The sequence below is a fragment of the Molothrus aeneus genome, chromosome 28, assembly GCF_037042795.1.
Source record: "Molothrus aeneus isolate 106 chromosome 28, BPBGC_Maene_1.0, whole genome shotgun sequence".
In the NCBI taxonomy this organism is placed as follows: domain Eukaryota; kingdom Metazoa; phylum Chordata; class Aves; order Passeriformes; family Icteridae; genus Molothrus; species Molothrus aeneus.
The window spans coordinates 3,906,511-3,928,109 of record NC_089673.1 but is presented as its reverse complement, the minus strand read 5'-3'; the positions used below and the strand labels follow the sequence as shown (position 1 = coordinate 3,928,109).

Genomic DNA, 21,599 nt, shown 5'->3' with positions numbered 1-21,599 from the left:
AAAAGTGTAAGCAAAAAGATCTGGGCTTCGGTTGGCTTACACAGGGGCGTGGCTCCTTTCACTTCTTGAAAGGTTTGTTTCTTCTTTATGACAAATGGGCAGTGTGTGTGTGTAGGAAAGAGATTTTTGTGCTGTTCCTGTGAGCCAGCGAAGGCTTCCTGCAGATAAGGAAAGCCCCGTATCTCTCTCAAGGAAGGTACCAGGGCTGTCACCACGACAATGTGAAGAAAGAGAGAGAGGAAGCTACAAGATATGGACTTTAGTTGGCTCACAGAATGACGTGGCTCCTTTTCACCTATTGAGAGTTTTGTTTCTTTTTTATGATCAATGGGCAGTGTATGTGTTTGTTTAGCAAATGTAAAGATCCTGTAAAACTATAAAGGCACCATGGTGCTTTAATAAAAGCCCCCTTGTACAGCCTTCTGATCTGAGTCTTGGTGCTTGCACCGTTAAGTAAATGTAAACATCTTGTAAAACCATAAAAGCAACATGTTGCTTCAATAAATTAGTGTAAACAGCCCTCTGAGTGAGTCCTGGTGCTTTGTGCTGTGTGGGGGTCTATAGTGACACCATCCCAACCCCCCAGTTCACCCAAAATAAGATACAGAGATCACATCTGCTCTATAGAATATATTATAAATTATATCATGCATCCAGTAACAAAATATACAAAGCCAACAGAAATATATCTACCTTAAGCCTGAGCATACAGCATCTAAACTCTAGTGAAAAGGAAACCTAAAGAGAAACAGCATCTCACACTTGCCACTTCAATCCTCAATTAGGTGTTCCTCCTCAAATGCTTCAGTTTTGTAGTTTACAGAACACATGAACGTTCCAAGTACAAAGGTACACATGGTGAACGTGGGTCCTGCTGGGCCTGACAGACCCCAGCAAATAAAACCACACTATGCTTCAAAGTGTCAGCAGCTTCTGCATTTCACCCCTGTCCTTCCTCCTCCTTGTCCCAGAGCTGGCATTAGTCAGAAGATACTCAAAAAAACCACATCCAAGTGAAGGTGGAAAGTCACAGAAGGATCTTTACCTGGTCCACAGCACACAGTTGTACTGGTGTACAGAGAGATGGGAAACATTGCAAAATACTTCTACTGTATTTCAAAATAAACATTTAAAGAGTACATCTTCCACAATCTATAAAAATAGGTTTAAAAGGAAAGTGGTATGATACATTTGTTTTCTTGGACTATTTTAATGGTATTTTATCTCTATGGGTACTAAAGTCTTTTAAAAAATTACTGATAACCTGGCCAGCACAATACTGACACTGCTCCAGCTATGCTGTGACAAAACAAGAGTACTACTTTGAAGCAGGAGCAATATAAAATATTTTAGAATCAATGGTCTCTTACTGCAGCAAGGAAAAAATGTTTATTTGAAAGTAAGAATGTGGGCAACACTGTCAGCTGCTGAGGGACTGAGCTCTGAGGAGTTCTCTGCATAACCCACTGCACAGCAGTGTCTGGTGCTCATTTATTTGTCATTCTTCAGCATCCAATCTCTCAGCATATTTAGAAAGGAATTCTTAGATTTCCAAATTAAAGATGGGCATCTAAAAATCTTACCAGAAAAATGAATTCTACAAATGTGGCTATGGAAACACAGGACCAGCTAAAGCCATCAGAGGAGACTGTACATTTGAAAGTGCTTAAGTTAATGCATTTTTCAAACTCTCATGTAAAGTTATGTGATCCCTGCTTCAAGCATTCTTTCCATTCCTAAACATTACAAAAATTTATACTCCAGTTCAGGTCTGGGTCCCTACACATTCTTGCATTTTTTAATGTGGTATTAACAGAGTAAAATGTTTGCACTGTAGTGAAAAAAGGTAATGGTCAAATTTTTTATATTTTTACAAAGAGCCTGTAAAGATTCCTAGAAAAGCCTTTCCTAGCCTTACACTCCATTTTTAACAAAATATTTTATGTAGGTTATACTTCTACAGTTAGAGATCTGGTGTGCACTATCAGTACTGATTCAATTGCTGGTGGTAATTTTCCTGCTTCATTCTGCTACAACAAACAACAACTTTACTGGTATTCATCAGTCGAACAGTTCCACTTTTAGACTTCTCAAAAGTCTGAATTCAAGATGAGTCTGAATTCAAGATGACTTCTCAAAAGTGTGAATTCAAGATGGCTTTCTTTTATGAGCAACTTCTTTTTCTTAGAATAATTTGTAAGATTGAAATTTGTCACTTTACTATCACACATTGGAAAACCAATTACTAAGTCCTCAGAAGAAACAAAGAAACTCCTAGTTTCAGGCATCTCTTGTAAATTAAGCAGGACTACATTTTATAGCAGCATTTTACACTGGTTTCTATTCCAAAGCTAATTAAGCCAACAAAGAAATTCCAGCTGCCTAAAAAAACAAGTATATACACAATAAAATGGGAAGTTCTCACCTGGGTACAAAGTTGAGTTCTACATGATTCCCTGGTAAAAGGATTTGAGCTGAAATTAGAGATTTAAAGACCACTCATTTAACTATGAGGTCTAAATAATAACTGAAATCCTGGTATCCATTTCAAGAGATGCCACAAGAGTTGTTTGACATTTCCACGAGGGTAGAAAGAAAAAGAAGTCAAATGCTCAAAGAAAAGCTGAAGTTTTAAGCCAAACCTCCAAACAGAGAGCAGCTGAGGAGCAGCCTGCTCATCTTGCAATCTTGAATTGGAGTTTACTCAATGAGGATTATTCCTCTCCCCAGCAGGCAGGTTTAGCACCTACTGCACCAGTCTCTGTTACTGATCTGAAGCAATTCAGTCACCACTTCAATCATGTTATTGTTGTGTTTCTTCAGCAGCCTCAAGTTTAACTGCCTGTCACAGAAGCCCATCTCACACAGACTGGACAGCAGAGTGGCAGTCTGCTCTTCTGGAGCTGCAGGCTGCTGAAAACAAAAGACAGTAAGATAAATTTTAAAAGCTCATTTATTTTTTGCCATTTGAACTGGGGGCCCTGCATTATGCTAGAATCAAACTGAGGCACAGAGGCTCTTCTGGCCCCATTTAAGCCATTTCTAATCCCCTTCACTGCTCACTTACAAAGGTGAGCTCCTACTCTTACACAAGGCTACAAGAGAAATGTTTTTATCCATATGGCATGGATTTCCCATTCTGCTGAGAGCAGCAAACCTTAAAGGGACACCATCAAACTTAACATTTTACTCTTACATTAACTCCAACACAGAATATTGGTACACTTTTAAAACCACACACCTGGAAATTTGTCATTCTATGAAACTCACCCAGCACAGAGAGACACTCACCTGTTCAATAATGGGTGGTCCAGCAAATAATGCTTTGTAGGCAGAAGCAGCAACTGACAAAGCTCCTTTCATGAGCTCTCCTGCAATGCTGCTGCCCTGAGGGTACCTGTGAAGAGACCAGTGCTGCTTTAGGGTCAGTAAAGCCAAGGGTTTGCTTCAGTAAAATGCAGGGGTTTTTTTTCAGTAAAATGTAAGGACAGCTGGACACAACAGCCTGTGATCCAAAGGAATCAGCAGTGTTTGGAAGTGAGCTGTTCAAGAAGCTCATTCCTTCTTCTTGACACCTTCTAATTCAATTGTGGATGTCTGCTTTCCGTGAAGTGACCTTTGGTAAAGAGTTTAGTGCTCTCATCCAGAAGAGAACAGAGCTACATGAAAGCTGTGCACTGACACATCCATTCAGGGTGGGTAACTTCTATTTGTTTCCTATGAATACTTAAGTTACTTAATAGTCTATTACATATATATATATGTGTATATATATATATATTCTATACTCTAATATATAATATATTCTAATATATACTAGATATATTGTTTTCTATGAATACTTAAGTTACTTGATAGTCTATTACATATATATTCTATAATAGATATAATATATTCTAATACATACAAGATATATCTAATATATAATATATTAGATATATATATTAGATATATATACACTCTAATATATTCTATATTAGATATAGAATCTATAGATTCTATATAATATAGAACATATTATATAGAATCTATATATATATTATATATATAGATTAGATATATATATCTAATATCTAAATATATTAGATATATATATATACACACTCTAATATATTCTATATTCTAATATATATATATATATATATATATATATATATATATATATATATACACACATATATATATATATATATATATTCTTACTCAACATTTTGACTGCTCCAGTCTCAGTATTTCAGGACTACTTTATAGCTAGCTTGTAAAATCCCCATGCTAAGAATCCTGAGATTTTCCAGAAAAAAAACCCCACAGAATTTTAGAAGCATTCAACTTGAGCTCTTCATTAACTTTGGTTTGCCAGTTCTGCATCCTTTTGATTTGGGCCCAAGTAGAAACCAAGATCTTATGAAAACACAGCATGTTTGCTTTAAGAGGGGAGGCCTCCCTCCAAATTACTGACAACATGAAATCTATAGGCCAGAGCTTTCTCCTGGGTGTCTAATTAAGGTGTTCTCAGTCTAAAATAGTGCTTGTGAAGTCACAGCTTCAGCTTCATTACCTTGGGTATTCTGAGAACTTAGTGAGAAATGCAGAAGATCCTGGCTCTTGATTATCTTCACCACTGGGTTCTGGAAGGGGAAGACAAAATGTCAACATTTCCAGTTAATGACAATTAAGCTGGAGAAATGCAACACATACATAAACAGAAAAAAGTGTCTCTCAATACAACAGTAACACTCTAATTTTAGTCATGCAGCGAATCCAGGATTCTGACTGCAGTGAAAGCATCAGAAGATTTTCAGAACCATGTGACTGATTCATCAGTGGTGTTTAACAAAGAGGAACTGCTGTCTCAGTGACTGGAACAGCAGCTTGAATACACAGCTCAGCAATTCCAGAGCAAGGTAATTTCCCAGATGCCTGTAAGTACTTTTGAGTATCCTCTGACCATTTCCCATAACAGATGCTCTTAACTGATCCACAAAACCAATTATTTCTTTATTTGCAACACCCATATAGCAAAAGTTCAACACCCAGAGAAAAATTAAAATCTTTACTTGGTAGATTTCTGCTCTCCTCAAGAGAAAGGAGACATCAAATTCAATACTAGGCATAAGGAACAGGTGATAGCAATAGTCTGCACCCTACATTAAATATGTCAATACCTTCTCTTTGTATCTGATCATGAGGAGCAGAAGAGACATGCTCTGAAGCTGCTGTGTTTGGTTCTTGGAAGGTAGAATTCTGAAGAGATGAAAGGCTCCTGAGAACAGAAGTCAAAAACATCACTATCACTACTTTTATTCTACACATACACACATAAACAAGTCATGATCAACAGAAAAATGAAAAAAACTTCACATGCTCCCTTTCTCTCCCTCTCTTGCACTCATTTAAATCAGTGAGTTAAAAAAATACACAGGGCCCCCAAGACACAGGGCCCCCAAACCACAGGGCCCCCCAAGACACAGGGTCCCCCAAGACACAGGGCCCCCAAACAGGCTCTATAAAGTTGCAGGATCTAAGAACATCTACCTCAGCATTTGATAAAAATGTTGTTACATTTCCTGCTTGGAAAGTACTAGACCTTGCAGAGCCTAGAGCAATACCAGCATCACCACTTTGTTGCTGTCCCCAGATCATACCTTTGTGCCTGGGGTAGGCTGTCCACAGTTGCTGGGGTTAGGGGTACTGCAGCCAGTGTTTGGGAAGTTGTCGGTGTCTCACTGACCTCCTGCATCTGTGGCTGCCTTCCCCCTTCTGGCTTCTCTGCTACTGTTTCAGGCTCTCCTGTCTTTTCTAAACCAGGCTGAGAAAGAGCTGAACTATACATGGAGTCACCCAAGGGCCGGCTGGTGTCGAAGCACTCGGGGAGGATAATGATGTAGTCCTCTGAGGAAGCAGAGGAGCACTGACTCCGAACATCATCTTTATCATCTTCCTCTTCATCACCATTGCCAGCAGCACTATGGGGGCTTGTGCTCTCATCAGACGGTGGAAGGTCCCCTAGGAGGAAAAAAGTGAGGTATTAACCATTGTCCATTTGTATGGACAACAGCAGAGACAGAACTGTGCCAGCTGTAAGAAAAAAGTATTTAGAAATAACTGTAAACCTCAGCTGCTGCCATCCATGGTGCAATTTTCCCTGTTGTGGGGAGGGTGCAGTGTGAAAGAGTAACAGATCTTAATGTTAAGCCTTTGCAAATGTACTGCTGGTATTAATGCTTACAGTAAAAACTGGAGTAAAGAGCTAAATAGAGAACTTCAACTGTGGTTTTCAGCTCCTAAGTTACACACATTAGAAACAGGTCAGAAACATTGCAAGCTATGTGTACAAAATATGGAGGCACCAGTCATGCATAATGTATGAGCACTTATTTGAATACCCAACTGGAACCTTTTGGTCTCAATTTCACCTCTTTAAAAAGCAGCTGTTGAACTAGCTGCTTATTAAAGCTAGTTTATTAAACTAGCTGCTTATTAAAGCACTGACACCAATTTTCTGACGTAATGATTCTCACAACTGGGACAATCTACCAATTCTCCTCATCTAATGAAGATCCATTTCCTAGAACAGTGTCAGGTCTTCTTACACATGACTTTTTTACAGCCTTATCTTATTCAAGCCCATTTTACTCACCACATGAATTTTCTGTCACTGGCTCTGACTGATGAATCTTGGCTTCCTCTTTGGAAGTGGAATTACTATTTATCACAGGAGATTCTTCAGTTATTGTATTGCAGCTGAAGGTGTCTTGCAGTGTGTGTAAAGAGTCTAACAAAAGCAATCAGGAAAAACAATTAAATGGTATCAACCAGCTGAGATGAGCAATCTGTGTCTCATGTCTGACTGCAAACAAGTCAAACCAGAGAAGGCAGCTAATGACAGAACTTACTCTGGAGGATTTTGGGGTTTTTTTGTGGGGGCTTGTGGTCAGGTGCAGCATCCAGGGTCAGAGATCTAATTACAGTTTCACAGACAAACTGAGTCCCACTCATATCTTCTTCCCCTTCCTCCTGGTTCAATGCATGCTCAGCTTTCACCTTCAGCACAGAAGAGTCCACAGAAAGGCAGGCTTCTGCCATTCCTTGGAAAGGGAAACAGAACAGATTTTACCACCACAGCAAAGAAATGTAACTGTAAGAAGAATTTTTTAGACTAGCCACAGCTAATATTGATTCTGTGTGTTATTTCTAAAAATTGAAGGACTTTTGAATTCAGCTCAAGTTGAACACAAAAGTGACTGAGAAGTATGGGGAGCACACCTGGAGGGTTTGGAGTATAACCTAGCCTATCAAGGGTAGATTGTTAATTCTCCCAACAATTCTAGTGGTCAGACAAACCAAAAGAAGCACTTGAAAGGATTTTATACACAAGGGCATGCAGTAATAGGACAGCAGGGAATGACTTTAACATGGAGGAGGGCACATTTACATTAGATATTAGGCAGAAATTCTTCCTTTTGAGGGTGGTGAGGCCCTGGCACAGGTTACCCAGAGAAGCTGGGGCTGCCCCTGGATCCCTGAAAGTGTCCAAGGCCAGGCTGGACAGGGCTTGGACCAGCCTGGGAGAGGGGAAGCTGTCCCAGCTCATGGCAGGGGGGTGGAACTGAACAATCTTTAAGGTCCCTTCCAACCCAACCCATTTGTGATTCTATGAGTTCTATGATTTCTATTTCCAATCTATGTATACATTATGCTCCAACCTCTATAATCACTAATGCAGTGTCAGACTCCAAACAACTTGTAATTTTATTTTTTTCCAAAGAAGAGGAAGACAGTAATTAGAATTCCTTTCAGACATCAGCTTTGCTGACTCCAGAGAAGTGACAATATCCTCCCTTCACCCCCAAGCTCCTCAGGACTGCTGCTTACCAGGCACTAGTTTAAATCCACTCCCCTCGTTCTCCTCCTCTATCTGACCTAAGCCAGGTTTCTCCAGCAAAGGGCTGTCACGTGGCAATGGGGACATGCATGGAGTCATGTCTGGAAAACACAGGGAGCAAAGAAAATTGGCACTAAAGGAGAAGGAGCCTCCATGAGGTAACATTTTTAAAAGTGATTCTTTTTAAGGGACTTTTAAAGACTGAAGAAATTTAGTTATTTTGAAAGATAATCTGGTGGAATAAACAACTAGCTTTGCTTAACTCTGCCACTGGCTGTGCAAAGAAAATGGCAGCATTCCTCAACATCTGGAATGTTATGTTCTTGGGGATATGAAGGTGAGAAGAAGCCAAGCTACACACAAAGGATAGCCAGAGCACAGGAGCCTTACCAACAGGAGTATTGTGTGGCACTCGCTCCAATTCCTGCACAATATTAATGTCCAACAGCTCAAAGGACAGCAAATCCTACAGGAAAAACACACAGAGTTTCCATGAGCAAAGTCTGAAAGTGAATCATATCTGTACCTGGCAGCACAGATGCCACTGAGGTACAAATAGCACTTTGTTCCTCAAGACAGTCTCGGGGGCAGTTTTCCCACAACATATATTTACATCATTATGTAAAATGCTCAGAACTCCCTTATTAGGGCCAGAGAAAGACTCAATGCTGATTCTCTTTTGAGGGTCTTGATCTGTCCTACACATACCTTCCACATAATGACAGTGCCTAATACCAGTTTGAGAAAACAGCTCTGCTATATAAAATGCAATATACTCGTTCTGGAAATAGAGAGGCCATTTTTAGAGCTCAGAAGTTTTATTCTTGCAGATGTCTACCTCCCTAGACATCAAACCCAAGGTGGTTTGCTTTATATCCACCTGAATGTCAGCACTTTACCTGTGCAGTGAGGAGATCAACAGATGGGATATAAAATTCTCTCTCACTTGGCAGATTTTTGATCTTTAAAGGAACAGTTGGCAGAGATATTTCAGCCTGCTCTGCAATTTCACCTATCAGTTGAGCACCTGTCTCTGTCTCTAAGGAAGCATCCTGCAAAAACAAAACAAAAAAACAAAACAGGAGCCCCTTAGCCACAGTAAATAAAACATCACATGAAATCTAAAGTCTGAGTTTTGTGTAAACACACAAGTAATTTGAAAGAAATTTAAATCAACTCATTACAGAGCCAAAAGGCCAAGACCTAACAAAGAGAAATGCTGCAGTGTTTCAGTTCAATCAAAGAAGCAGACACATAGCTGCCACAGACTGATAGCTGATGTCTTGCCTGTCAAAAAGAACAACTACTTTACAACTTAGAAATGCAATATATGTTGTATTTCTTTCCTATTAAAAAAGCAAAAAACCTAAAAGAATCCCCTTGAATAGTCAGTTAGGAATACTATGCCAAATAATACACAGTGCTCCTTCTCCTAGGCAATTCTGAGCTGCCCCAAATACCAGGTGAGTGACTTGCCTGTTTGCTTCTGGAAGCTTTACTCTTGTGACAGGAGTCAGAACCCTTCCAATCACCTTCTACACAGTCAGCAGCTGGAGAGGGATCCACAACAATACTGCACCAGATCCTTGGGCCAAACTGCTCCCCTCTGTGTGACAGTCTCCAGTGAGAAGTGTAAGTTCCTTCTATGTTGGGAGCTACAAACTCAACTGAAACAGTTCCCACTTGTCCAGATGGGAGGGATGGCACTATCACATCTTTTTTCTCAGCAGATGCCAAGGTCAGGTTACCCCACATAAGTTTCAACTGAAATAATACAACAGAAAAAGCCAGAAGTTAACTTCTCAAGCCTCTCTGCAAAGTGTGGGCAGTTCCTCTGCATAGCTCCTCTGCTGAAAGGCCTTGTGGGTGCCAGGCATGGAGCAGGCAGGCTGCTAGTACACATCCCCACATTAATCACTATCAACGCAAAGATATCAACGCGCAAAGATATCAACGCGCAAAGATATCAACGCGCAAAGATATCAACGCAAAGATACCCCCATCTTTCAACACAAATGCAGCCAGTCACAGAACAAAGGGGTTTGGAGGTCAGAAAAGACACCAGACAGCTGTAAATGGGTCAAACTGCACCACCGTAACATGGGGGATACACTATTGATGGGAAACATTAATATTCAGTGATGGAGCTCAATCCCTTCCTTCCCAAAGCCTACACTTTTGTAAAGAGTACCTACACAGCTTATTGCCCCAAAATTCCCAGCTGAATTCAACAGGCCAAAGGAAATCTTCAACAGGTCCTAACAGAGAATGCACCTGCAAATGTTATCTCCCAGAATGATTTTAGTGTGTAGAAGGAAGAGCAAAGGCAAGATACCTTGGTGTCTGAGCTCCACTCCACATTGCCAGTATTTTTCATTCGCCAGTGTTTGATAAACTTTGTTCCTGGTTTCAAGTGAGTCCCATCAGGCAAATTCTCATCCACAAATACTGCACTAAGTGTTGGGACAATTGCTTGGAAGGGTTGATTAGGATTCCTGGGATTGGAGAGAGGAAACAGAAAAAAAAATCCACCAAAACTGAAGTTCAGCTGCTGATTGATGTTAATTTGCCTTTTAAATGCCCTAAATGGAAGGGATGAATGAAAGAAACAAACTGTACAAGCTTTACACTGCACAGTCATAAACTCAAAGGGAGTGGGAAATGCAGAGCAGCTGCCTGCAAAGGCTGCTGTCTAATGAACCTCAGCTTAAGAGCACATTAAAAAAAAAGAAATAGCAGTGAACATAAATATACAGAATGTACTTGACTTTTTGCAGACAAACTTAATAGAGCAGGAAGATACAGACTGTTTCTAAACTGGCAGTAAATATTAATTTAATGTATGAGCATGCATGTGTATGTATAACCCCAGGCACTCCCCTTCCTCCTAAATCTACATAAATCACTACATTTCTGGTAATAACCATCAGCCACTTTTTTTTTCCTTTCTCCTACTCTCCTCTCAATTAAAAACACTCTACCTTACAAATGGCATTTGGACTAAATTCTCACCCAGTCAAATGACAAATCACCCTTCAAATGAGCAACTCCATAACCTTCCTCCAGTTACTTTAACTCAGTCTCATAACAAAAGCTCAGACAGCACAACTGCCAGATGCTCAGTTAACAACAAGCCTTACAGGAAGGTATTAGGCTGGACACTCTCAGATTTCAGAGCAGGTGAGCCATTTGTTTCCAACACATGGATAGAGTTCCACAGATGAATTTTCCTGTGCAATTTTAGCTGCTTTTTGAGCTCTCGGACCTCTGCTTTTCGCTGTTTCTTCTCTGCTCGCAATCTTTGCTTCTCTGCCTTCAGAAATCTTTTGTCCATCTGTTTCTGGAGCCTGCAAAGCAATTAACACACCTTATTACACTAAACTGATCACAATTTATCTTTATCCACCACTGTCTTAGTCTCAAGGGAACCCTTCAGGAAATATCCCATGCTTGTAGACTGGATACCAAGTGATTTTAGAAGAACATCCTCAGAATGCTTGAGGAACTCTTTTGAATGATCTCTGAAAGAACAAAAAAAGGCAGGCACAGAATGCTCAAAGAAAAAGCAAGCTCCCAAAGTTTACAACCCCAAAAGTCTGTCTTTTCTACTTTGTTGTTAAAAACACTGTAAGATTTATGACTTATGCCCTTTAAGAAAATCTGAGTACCATTTCCATTTTTTGTTATCTCTACAATAAAAGCTGAACCCCAACTCCACCACAGGTGTTTCCTTGCAATCCAAACAACCTTGCCAGGCACTGCCAGGGGCCAGCATTTACCTGACTTGCTCCAGAGTGGCAGGCAGGCGTGGGGACAGCTCTGCCAGGCTGTAACTGTCAGCCCCACAGGGGATGGGTCTGCGCAGCTTTAACAAGACGTGGTTTGGATCGTGTGCATACGTTCCTGCCTCACACTCCTCACAGATATTGTAGGCTGGACAAAGGCTGCAAAGCAGAAAACACAAAGTTATCAAGAGGCAAGGAATTTCTGCAGAGAGACTTTCACTGTAAGCAGTTTCCAAGCGACAGCAGCTGGATGTCTCACTTTTAGATCAATATTTGGAGCCATGACACCTGCACGATTACCTCTCTTCTTGGCAAAACTGCACCACAGTTCCCACTTCTCTGAACACACACTGAAAAAATGTGATGCTTCCTTTAGCACAAGTGATTAAAATTTTTGCTATGATGGGCAGAACATTTTATCAAAACCCAGTGCCAGAAACAGCACCATACTTATGAAAATACAGTGGGTAAGTCAGCAAGCATTCAGGGATGCAAAGCAGATTGCTCCTCCAGGAACAGGGCTGATAAAAACCAGACTGTCACCTCCTGCCAGCAAGGGAAAAAAAATCCAAAGAAAAACTCCTGTTGGCATTTCATCCACTGCTTCTGCCTAGTCCCAAAATGCTGATCTTCACAGCAGTTGCCTCATTCAAATAAAACTCTCACTTTTAACACCTTCCTTCAGACATTTACCAAAATCTATTTCATATTATTAGACAGACAAGAGTGCACTCATTAAGAAAAAGTATGACCTGCCTTAGTCTCACTGACTCAGAACCAAACAAAAAACTGTTACAGACTAGTGGTTCTAAGTTTTGCTTTTTTGTTTAGTTAAACAAACAAAACCTTTTCTGTTACAATTATTGCATCTTATTACTGCAGATAAGGCAAAGAGCCATTGAGAAGACAGCTCTGAAGTTCTCTGAACTGTGTTCATTGAGAACACAGCGTTATAAAGTTCTCTCACTTTAACAATCACCTTTTCTCAAAATACCATTAATCTTGCTTTTATGTAGATAAAATCTAGTGAGCACAGGAGGGAACATCAGCAGTCCACATAGTGGATATTCTGAAATGTCCAGCAGGCTGCAGATTGGGAACCTAGAAGTATCTAACCCCAAGACAGTTTCTCTCTCACTCACAGGCTGTGCCTGGCAGGTTCCCCATACCTCCAGCTCACTGAAATGTCCAGCAGGCTGTGGATTGGGAACCCAGCAGTATCCAACTCCAGAGAGTTTCTCTCTCACTCACAGGCTGTGCCTGGCACGTTCCCATCCTGAAGCACTGAAATGTCCAGCAGGCTGCAGGCTGGGAATCTAGAAGTATTTAACCCCAAGACAGTTTCACTCACAGGCTGTGCCTGGCAGGTTCCCCACACTCCCAGCTCACTGAAATGTCCAGCAGGCTGTGGATTGGGAACCTGGAAGTATCTACCCCAAGACAGTTTCTCTCTCACTCACAGGCTGTGCCTGGCACATTCCCCACACTCCCAGCTCACTGAAATGTCCAGCAGGCTGTGGATTGGGAACCTGGAAGTATCTACCCCAAGACAGTTTCTCTCTCACTCACAGGCTGTGCCTGGCACGTTCCCATCCTCCCAGCACTGAAATGTCCAGCAGGCTGCAGGCTGGGAATCTAGAAGTATTTAACCCCAAGACAGTTTCACTCACAGGCTGTGCCTGGCAGGTTCCCCACACTCCCAGCACTGAAATGTCCAGCAGGCTGCAGGCTGGGAAGCCAGCAGTATCCACCCCCAGAGAGTTTCTCTCTCTCTCTCTCAGCCCCAGCCCCTGTACCTGCACTGGTAGCGGACCCCGACGATGCGAGCCTGGCAGCTGCAGCAGGACATGAGCCAGTCCCAGGGGCTGCTGCTGCTGCTGCTCCCCACGGGGCTCTCTGAAGGTGCAGGTGCTGCTGGAAATGAGCTCTCACAAAAATCTGCAGGCTGGCTGCAAGGAACAAGCTTCTCATACAGCTTCTGCTCCAGCCTCTCAACAGTCTCCTTAACTACTTGTTCCCTGAACTGGAAAGAAATGAAAGCAGTGGTGAATGAGAGCCACCTCTGAAGTTTGAAATGCTGAGTTACATTGTCCCAAGTCTCCCAATCTGTCAGTAGCCACAGACTACTTCAAAATCATTTCCCCTACCCCCAGCACACTCTTCATAAAATTATGATAATATATAATACATACAACATATATGATAACATTATTATAATTTTATATTATTATAATGTTACCATATTATATATATCACACAATATTATATTATCATATATATTATATATAACATCTATAATATGATAATATATAAAATATATAAACAAATACCACATTCCTGAGAGAGGACTTTTATTTTAGTAAATACCAAGGCAAATTAAAAATCACATATTTGTGCTTACAATATTGTTTTTCTTCCATAAGCTTGCATGAAGGGAAGGAAACTCATCTCCAAAACTGGGCAATCAAGAGCCTACAACAGCAACACTCCCCATGCTCTCCCCACAATGAGTCTGGAATTCCCATGTGCCACAAGGATTCTGTTTGTTATGGGAGCTACTTAAAACTACTCTCAAATGAAATCAAATGCCCAAACTAAACATTCCACTTTGCACAAGTGGCATGGATCAAGTTTATGGGTTTGGGGTTTTTTAAGGTATCCCTTGTAGACATAGTTAAACATCCAGTTCTCATTAAGATCCTGGTCACAAGTGCTGATGGCAAGAGTGTTCAGATGTCAGGCATCAAAAAGATCTCTTCCAACAACAATAAAACTGAAGTAAATAAAAACTTGCAAGACAATACACTTACTGTTTCCAAGTAGCTAGTAAACCATTCTGGAGGATTTTCATTTGTGCTTTCTGCTCTGGTCTGATTTAGCTTTTGCTGGGGAACAAAATAAACCAAAACAAAACCAAAAAAAAGTATGCAAAGTTAAAACCAAAACAAACTCAACACAGCAAGGTAACTGCTGAAATAGCTTTTAAGTGTCTTTATAGAAAAATATTTAAGTAGCCACTGACATTTTCCTGAAACATTTCTGCCTCATTAGCATTTGAGTGTAATTACACAGCAAAGAAATCAAGTCAGGCAGAAGTTCCCAGATGGCAATGAGGGCTTCAGGAGATGAACTGCTCTGTTTATCAGAATACTTGAGAATGGTCAACATGAAAGCACTGGCATTTCTAAAGATAGCATCAAATTATCCTCTTGAAAACATTCAAACTATTTGGTGAGCTTCAGTAGGTGCAGGGAACTGAAACAGAGAAACCAACTTCTGGACTCAGTTTTTATATGTGGCTAAAGAGGACAATCAGTCTACAAAGTGATTTACATTTATTAATTCTTTGGTTTAATGCAGCTCAGCTTCTTACCTGCATGGTCAGCTCCTTGTCATTTTTCAATTCTTCCTCTAACCCCTGAGCTAGCATGGAATGATGCAAAAGTGGTTTCTTCTCATCTTTAAGAAGCACCAGCTTTTCTGTCACATTTTTTTCATGTAGTTGCAAAGCATGAGAAGAGTTCTTTTCATAGACATTCATCTGAAGCTGATTTCCCTGTTTTACTGCAATCTAAATAAACACAACACACATACACCATGTTTTCCACTTACAATCAGCATACAGAATCTGTAAAAACACAATATTACACTACATTGTAGTGTAATCTACAGTATTACACTACATTGGAGAGTTTGGCAAAAGGGTGGGGAAAGACTAACAGACAAAAAGAAAAACTGAGAGAGATGCCAAGGTAGAGTCAGCTGATATTCTACTTCTGAAAGGTTATTAATATACTTATTAAAAAGTTTATAAAAAGCCAAAGGATAATCATGCAAATATTCTGCTGGAATTCCTCAGCCTACAATAAAGTGTTCCTAGGAGGCAGTAATCAAGAGATTCTGTCCAGAAATTTATTTTGAAATTATCAGATTTGAAATTCAAACCATGAGTAAAAAGTTGTGAAAGACTTAATAATGTAAAACAGGAATGCAAACAAATGCAATTCTTATTTTGTCCAAGTGCTTATAAAGTAACTAAGCATTGACTCTGACGAGTTTTAATGATCTACTCTGCAGCAGAGTCTCTGTGGCAAGATTTCTGAAGGGTTTCACTAAAGCCCAGTATTTCCAAATATGGGGTTACTGTTGAAGGCTTTGCCAAAGCCAATCCCTTCACCAACCACTGCTGCTCAGGGTCCTGAATCCAACTCCTATTCAACTAACTTAGAAAAACAAAGACCAACCAGGATAGAAAAAAAAAAGGATTAAGACATTCAAGCTACTGTCCAAAGCTAGAAAACAGCTTTGAAGAACTATTCTGATTTCCTGGGCCAGGTAATGCCACTTTTTTTTCTCAGCTACACCAGTTTTAATTACAGAAGGATGAATACATTGAAAAAAGTCAAAGAGCACATTTACCTTCAGAGCTTCTTCATACTCCTCTAAAGAAAAATAGAAAGAAGAGTGAATGGCCCCTATCTCACACAACAGATGTAAGTTTATCACACAGTATTTAGAAACCTTTACATGACATTGGGGGCCTCCCCTACCTTCTGTAAATTCTCTTAAATTAAAAGCCTAATTAAATTAGTGCAAGGATTTGTATATACAGCAACAAGCACACATTTTCACAGCTAAGAGCCAGTAATTTAGTCACTTCCAGTTTGTTCCTGTGGATCAAGAATTCTTTCCTTTGGGAAGAATCCGATGCCAAATCATATATAAACCACAAAAATCCTAAAGCAATCATTCTTGATGGTGCATCTTCAAAAAACACAAGCAACAGTTGGGGTCTCTAATCTTGATTTCACCTCAGTAAAGCAGCAGCTCACCTTTGCTGTTCACAGAGACCTGCAAAGAGAAGCAACAGTGAGCAAGGGGCACAGACACATCTTTGCAGTTCTCTTAAAATGAACACCCTTCAGAATAACCATGCTTTCACTGCCAGCTGCTAGAGCAGCAGCCCTTTAGCTGCTTGTTATGGCCATGTTTAATCATTCCCAAAGCTGTGGTGCTCTGGAGCAGCCCATGTTTGTTACTGGCTTGGCACAGGGGGCAGCTCTGGCACTGCTGATGGCCAGAACAAGCTGCTCTCCTCAAAAGGCACTGCCTGTGCCCCTGGGCTCACTGCACAGCTCCAGAGCTCGGCCCCACTTGCTCTAAATGCCCAGTTAAGGGCTTCAAAAGATCAATTAAGTGTTTCATAAGCCCATTCTTCTACAGAAAATTAATTATCAATGGTGCACATAGAAGTCACTGACAGGAAGCTATTTAACCCCCACAGCATCACAGGATTCTGAACAATGTTTGCTCAGTATTTCAGAAAAAAGCTTTCATAGATTTATCTGTGAAATAATATTTATAAATATTATTGTGTAAATATAAATATAAATATAAATATTATCTGTGTAAATAAATATTTATATTTACATATTATACAGGCTGGAAAATAAGGGGAGAATCATTCTCTGAAAGGTTGTTGGAAGCTTCTTGACATTTCCCATTAGGGAAAAATAGTAAGAACAAGAACCTATATCTCATTTAGGAGAGCCATAATCCAAGCAGTGGAACTCTGTGTTTGCAAAAGGTCATTCTGTGTGAGAGTTACATTCCCCTCTGAATCTCTAGATAAACAAAAACAATATGAGAGGGTGAGACTGTGCCAAGCAGGAAGTTACTCAACAAGGACAACTAGAAGTAACCAATTTGTTTTCTGAGTCAGTAATCTGCTTGGAGATTACAGCAATTGCATAAAGCAAGCAGAGGATTTGAGTACACCAGATCACTGCAGCCAACCTGTGCTAATGACAGGGGACCTGCATTTTCCAGAGGAAGGAGTGTGGAGACAGGGCTTTACCACAGCTGCAAACAAAAATAGTTACAACTACCTGGCACAGACATCTTTTCTGAAAAAATCCTTTCATTAGGGTCTTTTCTTCTGGGAAGCTTCAGCTTCTCCATGTTTGTGATTTGGAGAATTGTTTACCCAGCATGTGAAATTGTTTTTACTTGGTGACCAATGACAGCCACATGTGTCAAGGCTGTGAGCAGTCACAAGATTTTATTATCATTCCTTTCCTTTCAAGCCTTCTGATGAAATCCTTTCTTCTATTCTTTAGTATACTTCTAATATATAATTTTCTTTTAATATAATATATATCATAAGATAATTAATCAGCCTTCTGAAACATGGAGTCAAGATTCTCATCTCTTCCCTTGTCCTGGGACCCCTGTGAACACCACCACAACTACCTCATAAAAAATAGAAAAATAAAAAAGTTTAAAAATAAATAAGTTCCTCAATGGAAACATTCCTCCCTCAGAGCACACAGAACCACTGGGTGTTTCAACAGGGTGGGAAAAAGAAAGGCAGGAGCTTCTAAAAAAAAGCAGTTTAAAATATGAATGCTGCATTAAGAGTAAAACCACAGGACTATCAGCTATTTTCTTATGAAAGGGGCAAACATTCCCCCAGCCTGATCTGCATAAAAGACTCTGCTGAAGGACCCAGTGCCAACCATCAGGAGGCACAAAGTCATTCCTGCAGCAGCCATTCTTCAGCTGATTTATTGGGAGTGTGGGGTGGCAGGGATTTTACCTCATCATTGTCCTCATCAATGTACTTGATCTGAATGTTGTCCAGGTCAAATGAAACTTTAACCTGTAAGAAAAAGAACGAACACAAAACCATAGTGAGGCAGGACCTCAGTTAATCATGATTATTAATTAGGAATAACATTAAAACCCTTCTGTCCCTCCCTTCAGTTTCTCAGTGGAAGCAAACACTGTTTTACCAAATCCATTCCTCTGGAGCTGAACTCTTCCCAGTGCCTTCCCTCCAAGCTTTATTCTTTTCAGTAGGGAAAGTTAGTAAACACATCTTTTTCCTCTTGCACCTTGCCAGGTTAATGTTTACTCCAAAATAAATAATCAAAACCTCCCCATTCTAAGAGGACAAGCTCAGGGTTAACAAACTCAGTCATGGTAAACACTGCAAAACATGAAGATAAAAGACAAACAATCCCTAAAACTCTTTTTAGAAAGCACCTGGGAGACAGCTCACCAAGGTGATCAGCCTTTTCTCAGCCTATGAAAACTCACAGAATAAAGCTGAGCAGATATTTTGCATTTTACATTAGGAAGGCAGGATGAGCAGCACCAAATGAACCATAAAATGAAAGCAGCTGTTTCCATATGCTGAGTCTTTGAGGCTCCTGTATGTTTTTGTACCTGGTTCCTACAAAAATCACATTTTTCTGTCTTGGTTTGGACAGACAGGTGTCTGCTAAGGAAAGCAGGAGCCTCCCTTGAAATGGAAAATGTAAACTCCCTTCTTCTGAATTATCACAATTTTTAAATTAAGGGGCTCTCAGGCAAAGATATGGGAATAGGAACAACAGTTCATGTTTGGACCAGGTTCCTACAAAAACCGGAGTTTTCCCAACAGAAACTCTCAGAAACAACTGACACACGTCCTGCCTGGCCAGAGCTAAGAGAACAACAACAGCCTCAGGCAAGAGGGGCTGCCTGGGGAGTGACGGGGACACACGGACACGGGGACACTGCCCCACTGGAGCACAGGGACACACGGACACGGGGACACACGGACACAGCCCCCCTGGAGCACAGGGACACACGGACACGGGGACACTGCCCCACTGGAGCACGGGGACACACAGACACAGCCCCACTGGAGCACAGGGACACACGGACACGGGGACACACGGACACAGCCCCACTGGAGCACGGGGACACACGGACACGGGGACACTGGAGCACGGGGACACTGCCCCACTGGAGCACGGGGACACGGGGACACACGGACACGGGGACACACGGACACGGGGACACACGGACACGGGGACACACGGACACGGGGACACTGCCCCACTGGAGCACGGGGACACACAGACACAGCCTCACTGGAGCACAGGGACACACGGACACGGGGACACTGCCCCACTGGAGCACGGGGACACACAGACACAGCCCCACCGGAGCACAGGGACACACGGACACACAGACACTGAAGGACAGGGACACACGGACACATTCTGAACATGCTCCAGGCAGGCTGTTCCAGCAGCACATCCCAAATTCTGGGAGTGCAGTGACAGACCCAACTTGCTTTGTCAGGAAGAAGCTGTGCTCTGTACTTCCATGGTCTGGAACCACAGATTGTTCTCTGAACTCAGGGCAGAACAAGAGCTCACAAGTTTGTAAATTCATAAGTTTATCCCTTATAAACACCAACCACATTGAATAAAAGACCAAAATATAACAAGGACACAAGTTTAACTCCCTTGGAACAATAATTCCCACAACAGAGACAACCCCTGGCTGGACCTCAGGGAAACACTGTAATAGAACACCACACCTTGAACAAACACACCCTGGCTCTCAGAATACCTGAGATTAAGGGCAGCACAGTGCTTACACTGTAATCTGCTTCCAGCTTTGATGCAAGCAGGGCTCTGACCAGCTCAGACATTCCTGCAGCTCTACTTGCTCTAAGTATTTTAAGATTAGAGCCAGTGCCTCTTTCAGAGGACTGAAATACAGCAAAGGAAGGGGATGCAGCTCAAACTTTGAACTTGAGCAATTCATAAAATAAAACCAGTCCTGCGTGTGTACTGGAATATATTGGTCAGAAAAGGAGATGAAAAAGAGAAAATAACACAGCAACAAGATCTCTTCAGATGGATCTTTGAAAGCAAGCTAAAAAAAAAACAGAAGAGTTGTGTGGAAGAGGTTTTACAGCAACTTCTGTGAGCCAGTGAGGAGTTTGAGAAGAGGATCCATGTTTACCCCTGAAAGAATTTCCTACCAAGGTCATTGACACAGAAACCAAGAAAGAAAGAAGGATAAATAAGAGAAACCTGAACTGTCTATTCCAATGAGCACTTTGTTTGTCTCTGGTAACCAATGAGTAAAGTGTAAACTTATGAGCTTTATAAGAATGTATAAAAAGCATGCAGGCTATAATAAAAACCGTTTGAAGCCTTGTGAAAATGGAGTGCGTTGTCTCAGTCTTAACTACGCCACAGCTGCTACAGAATTCATTAATAACGATAATAATAATAATGTTAGTTTCATCATAGCCAAGGGAGTCCTCACAACAATTTCACACTAAGCCAATACAGGAATTGTCACTGAATTGCCTTGAAAACAAGCACCCAAACAAACTCGGAGCTGTACCAAGAGCAGGATACACAGACCTGCCCACGCAGGTACGGCCCAGTCAGAGCCTGTTCTACCCGAACCACCTCACACAAAGCTCCGGGAACCAAGGGACCAAACTTAAATCTATTCGTGACTCAGGATCCCAGAGAGCACAGACAAATCTTTAGAAAAGCACAGACGGGTGTTGCTTCACTATAAATACTTCAATAAGGATAGGAAATAATAGAATGCGCTTTACAGAAGGATAGAGCCAAACCTATCCTGTGGAAAAGGGCAAAGAGCACAGCTAATACCAGCTGCTCACACAGAAAAAAAAAGAGCCCTTGAGAATCTTTTTCCAAACCAGGCCGTGCATGCCAATCTAAGCACACAGCAGGAGCGAACTACGCTATTTAGGCAAAAATAAAAATCGAGACTGCAGTCCTATGAACCAGCACTTCTAACAGCCTGTGAAATGGAGGACACTGCTTCGGAAAGCGCGGTCAGAGTCGCTGGGCCCTCAAAGCCTCGCCGGCCCGGTCAGCGCCTCGCCGGGCCGGCTCCCGGCGGCTGCGGCGCCCCCGCCCCGCCTCCCGCGGCCAGCCCGAGCTCACCATGGCCTCCACATCGGCCCACGTCGTGTGCGCCGGGTCGGACACGAGGAAGGAGCGGGTGTCGCCGCGGCAGGTGACGCGCAGGGTGACCCGCGGCTCCATGGCGCGCTCCCGCGGGGCCGGGGCTGGAGGCGCCAGCCCTCCCGATAGGCA

The 21,599-nt window shown here is 41.6% G+C and overlaps 1 protein-coding gene across 3 annotated transcripts; it reads right to left on the bottom strand.

Annotated features, from left to right (window-relative positions):
- Positions 1–615: 615 nt before the first annotated feature.
- Positions 616–21,599, bottom strand: NBR1 (NBR1 autophagy cargo receptor). Of its 3 annotated transcripts, none has more exons than XM_066566873.1 (21): positions 21,447–21,598; positions 18,269–18,331; positions 16,503–16,521; positions 16,090–16,112; positions 15,044–15,241; positions 14,481–14,555; positions 13,467–13,693; positions 11,665–11,829; positions 11,026–11,232; positions 10,221–10,380; positions 9,362–9,649; positions 8,785–8,937; positions 8,276–8,351; positions 7,876–7,986; positions 6,897–7,088; positions 6,641–6,775; positions 5,646–6,006; positions 5,166–5,263; positions 4,559–4,628; positions 3,292–3,397; positions 616–2,913 (listed from the first exon to the last, which is right to left on the bottom strand). In XM_066566873.1, the coding sequence occupies exons 1-21, from the start codon at positions 21,546–21,548 to the stop codon at positions 2,740–2,742; spliced, it is 3,003 nt and encodes a 1,000-aa protein (XP_066422970.1). In that variant the 5' UTR covers positions 21,549–21,598; the 3' UTR covers positions 616–2,739. The 3 variants fall into 3 exon arrangements, with proteins under 3 accessions (XP_066422970.1, XP_066422971.1, XP_066422973.1); XM_066566874.1 differs by having other exon boundaries at positions 616–2,910; XM_066566876.1 differs by lacking the exon at positions 7,876–7,986 and having other exon boundaries at positions 21,447–21,599.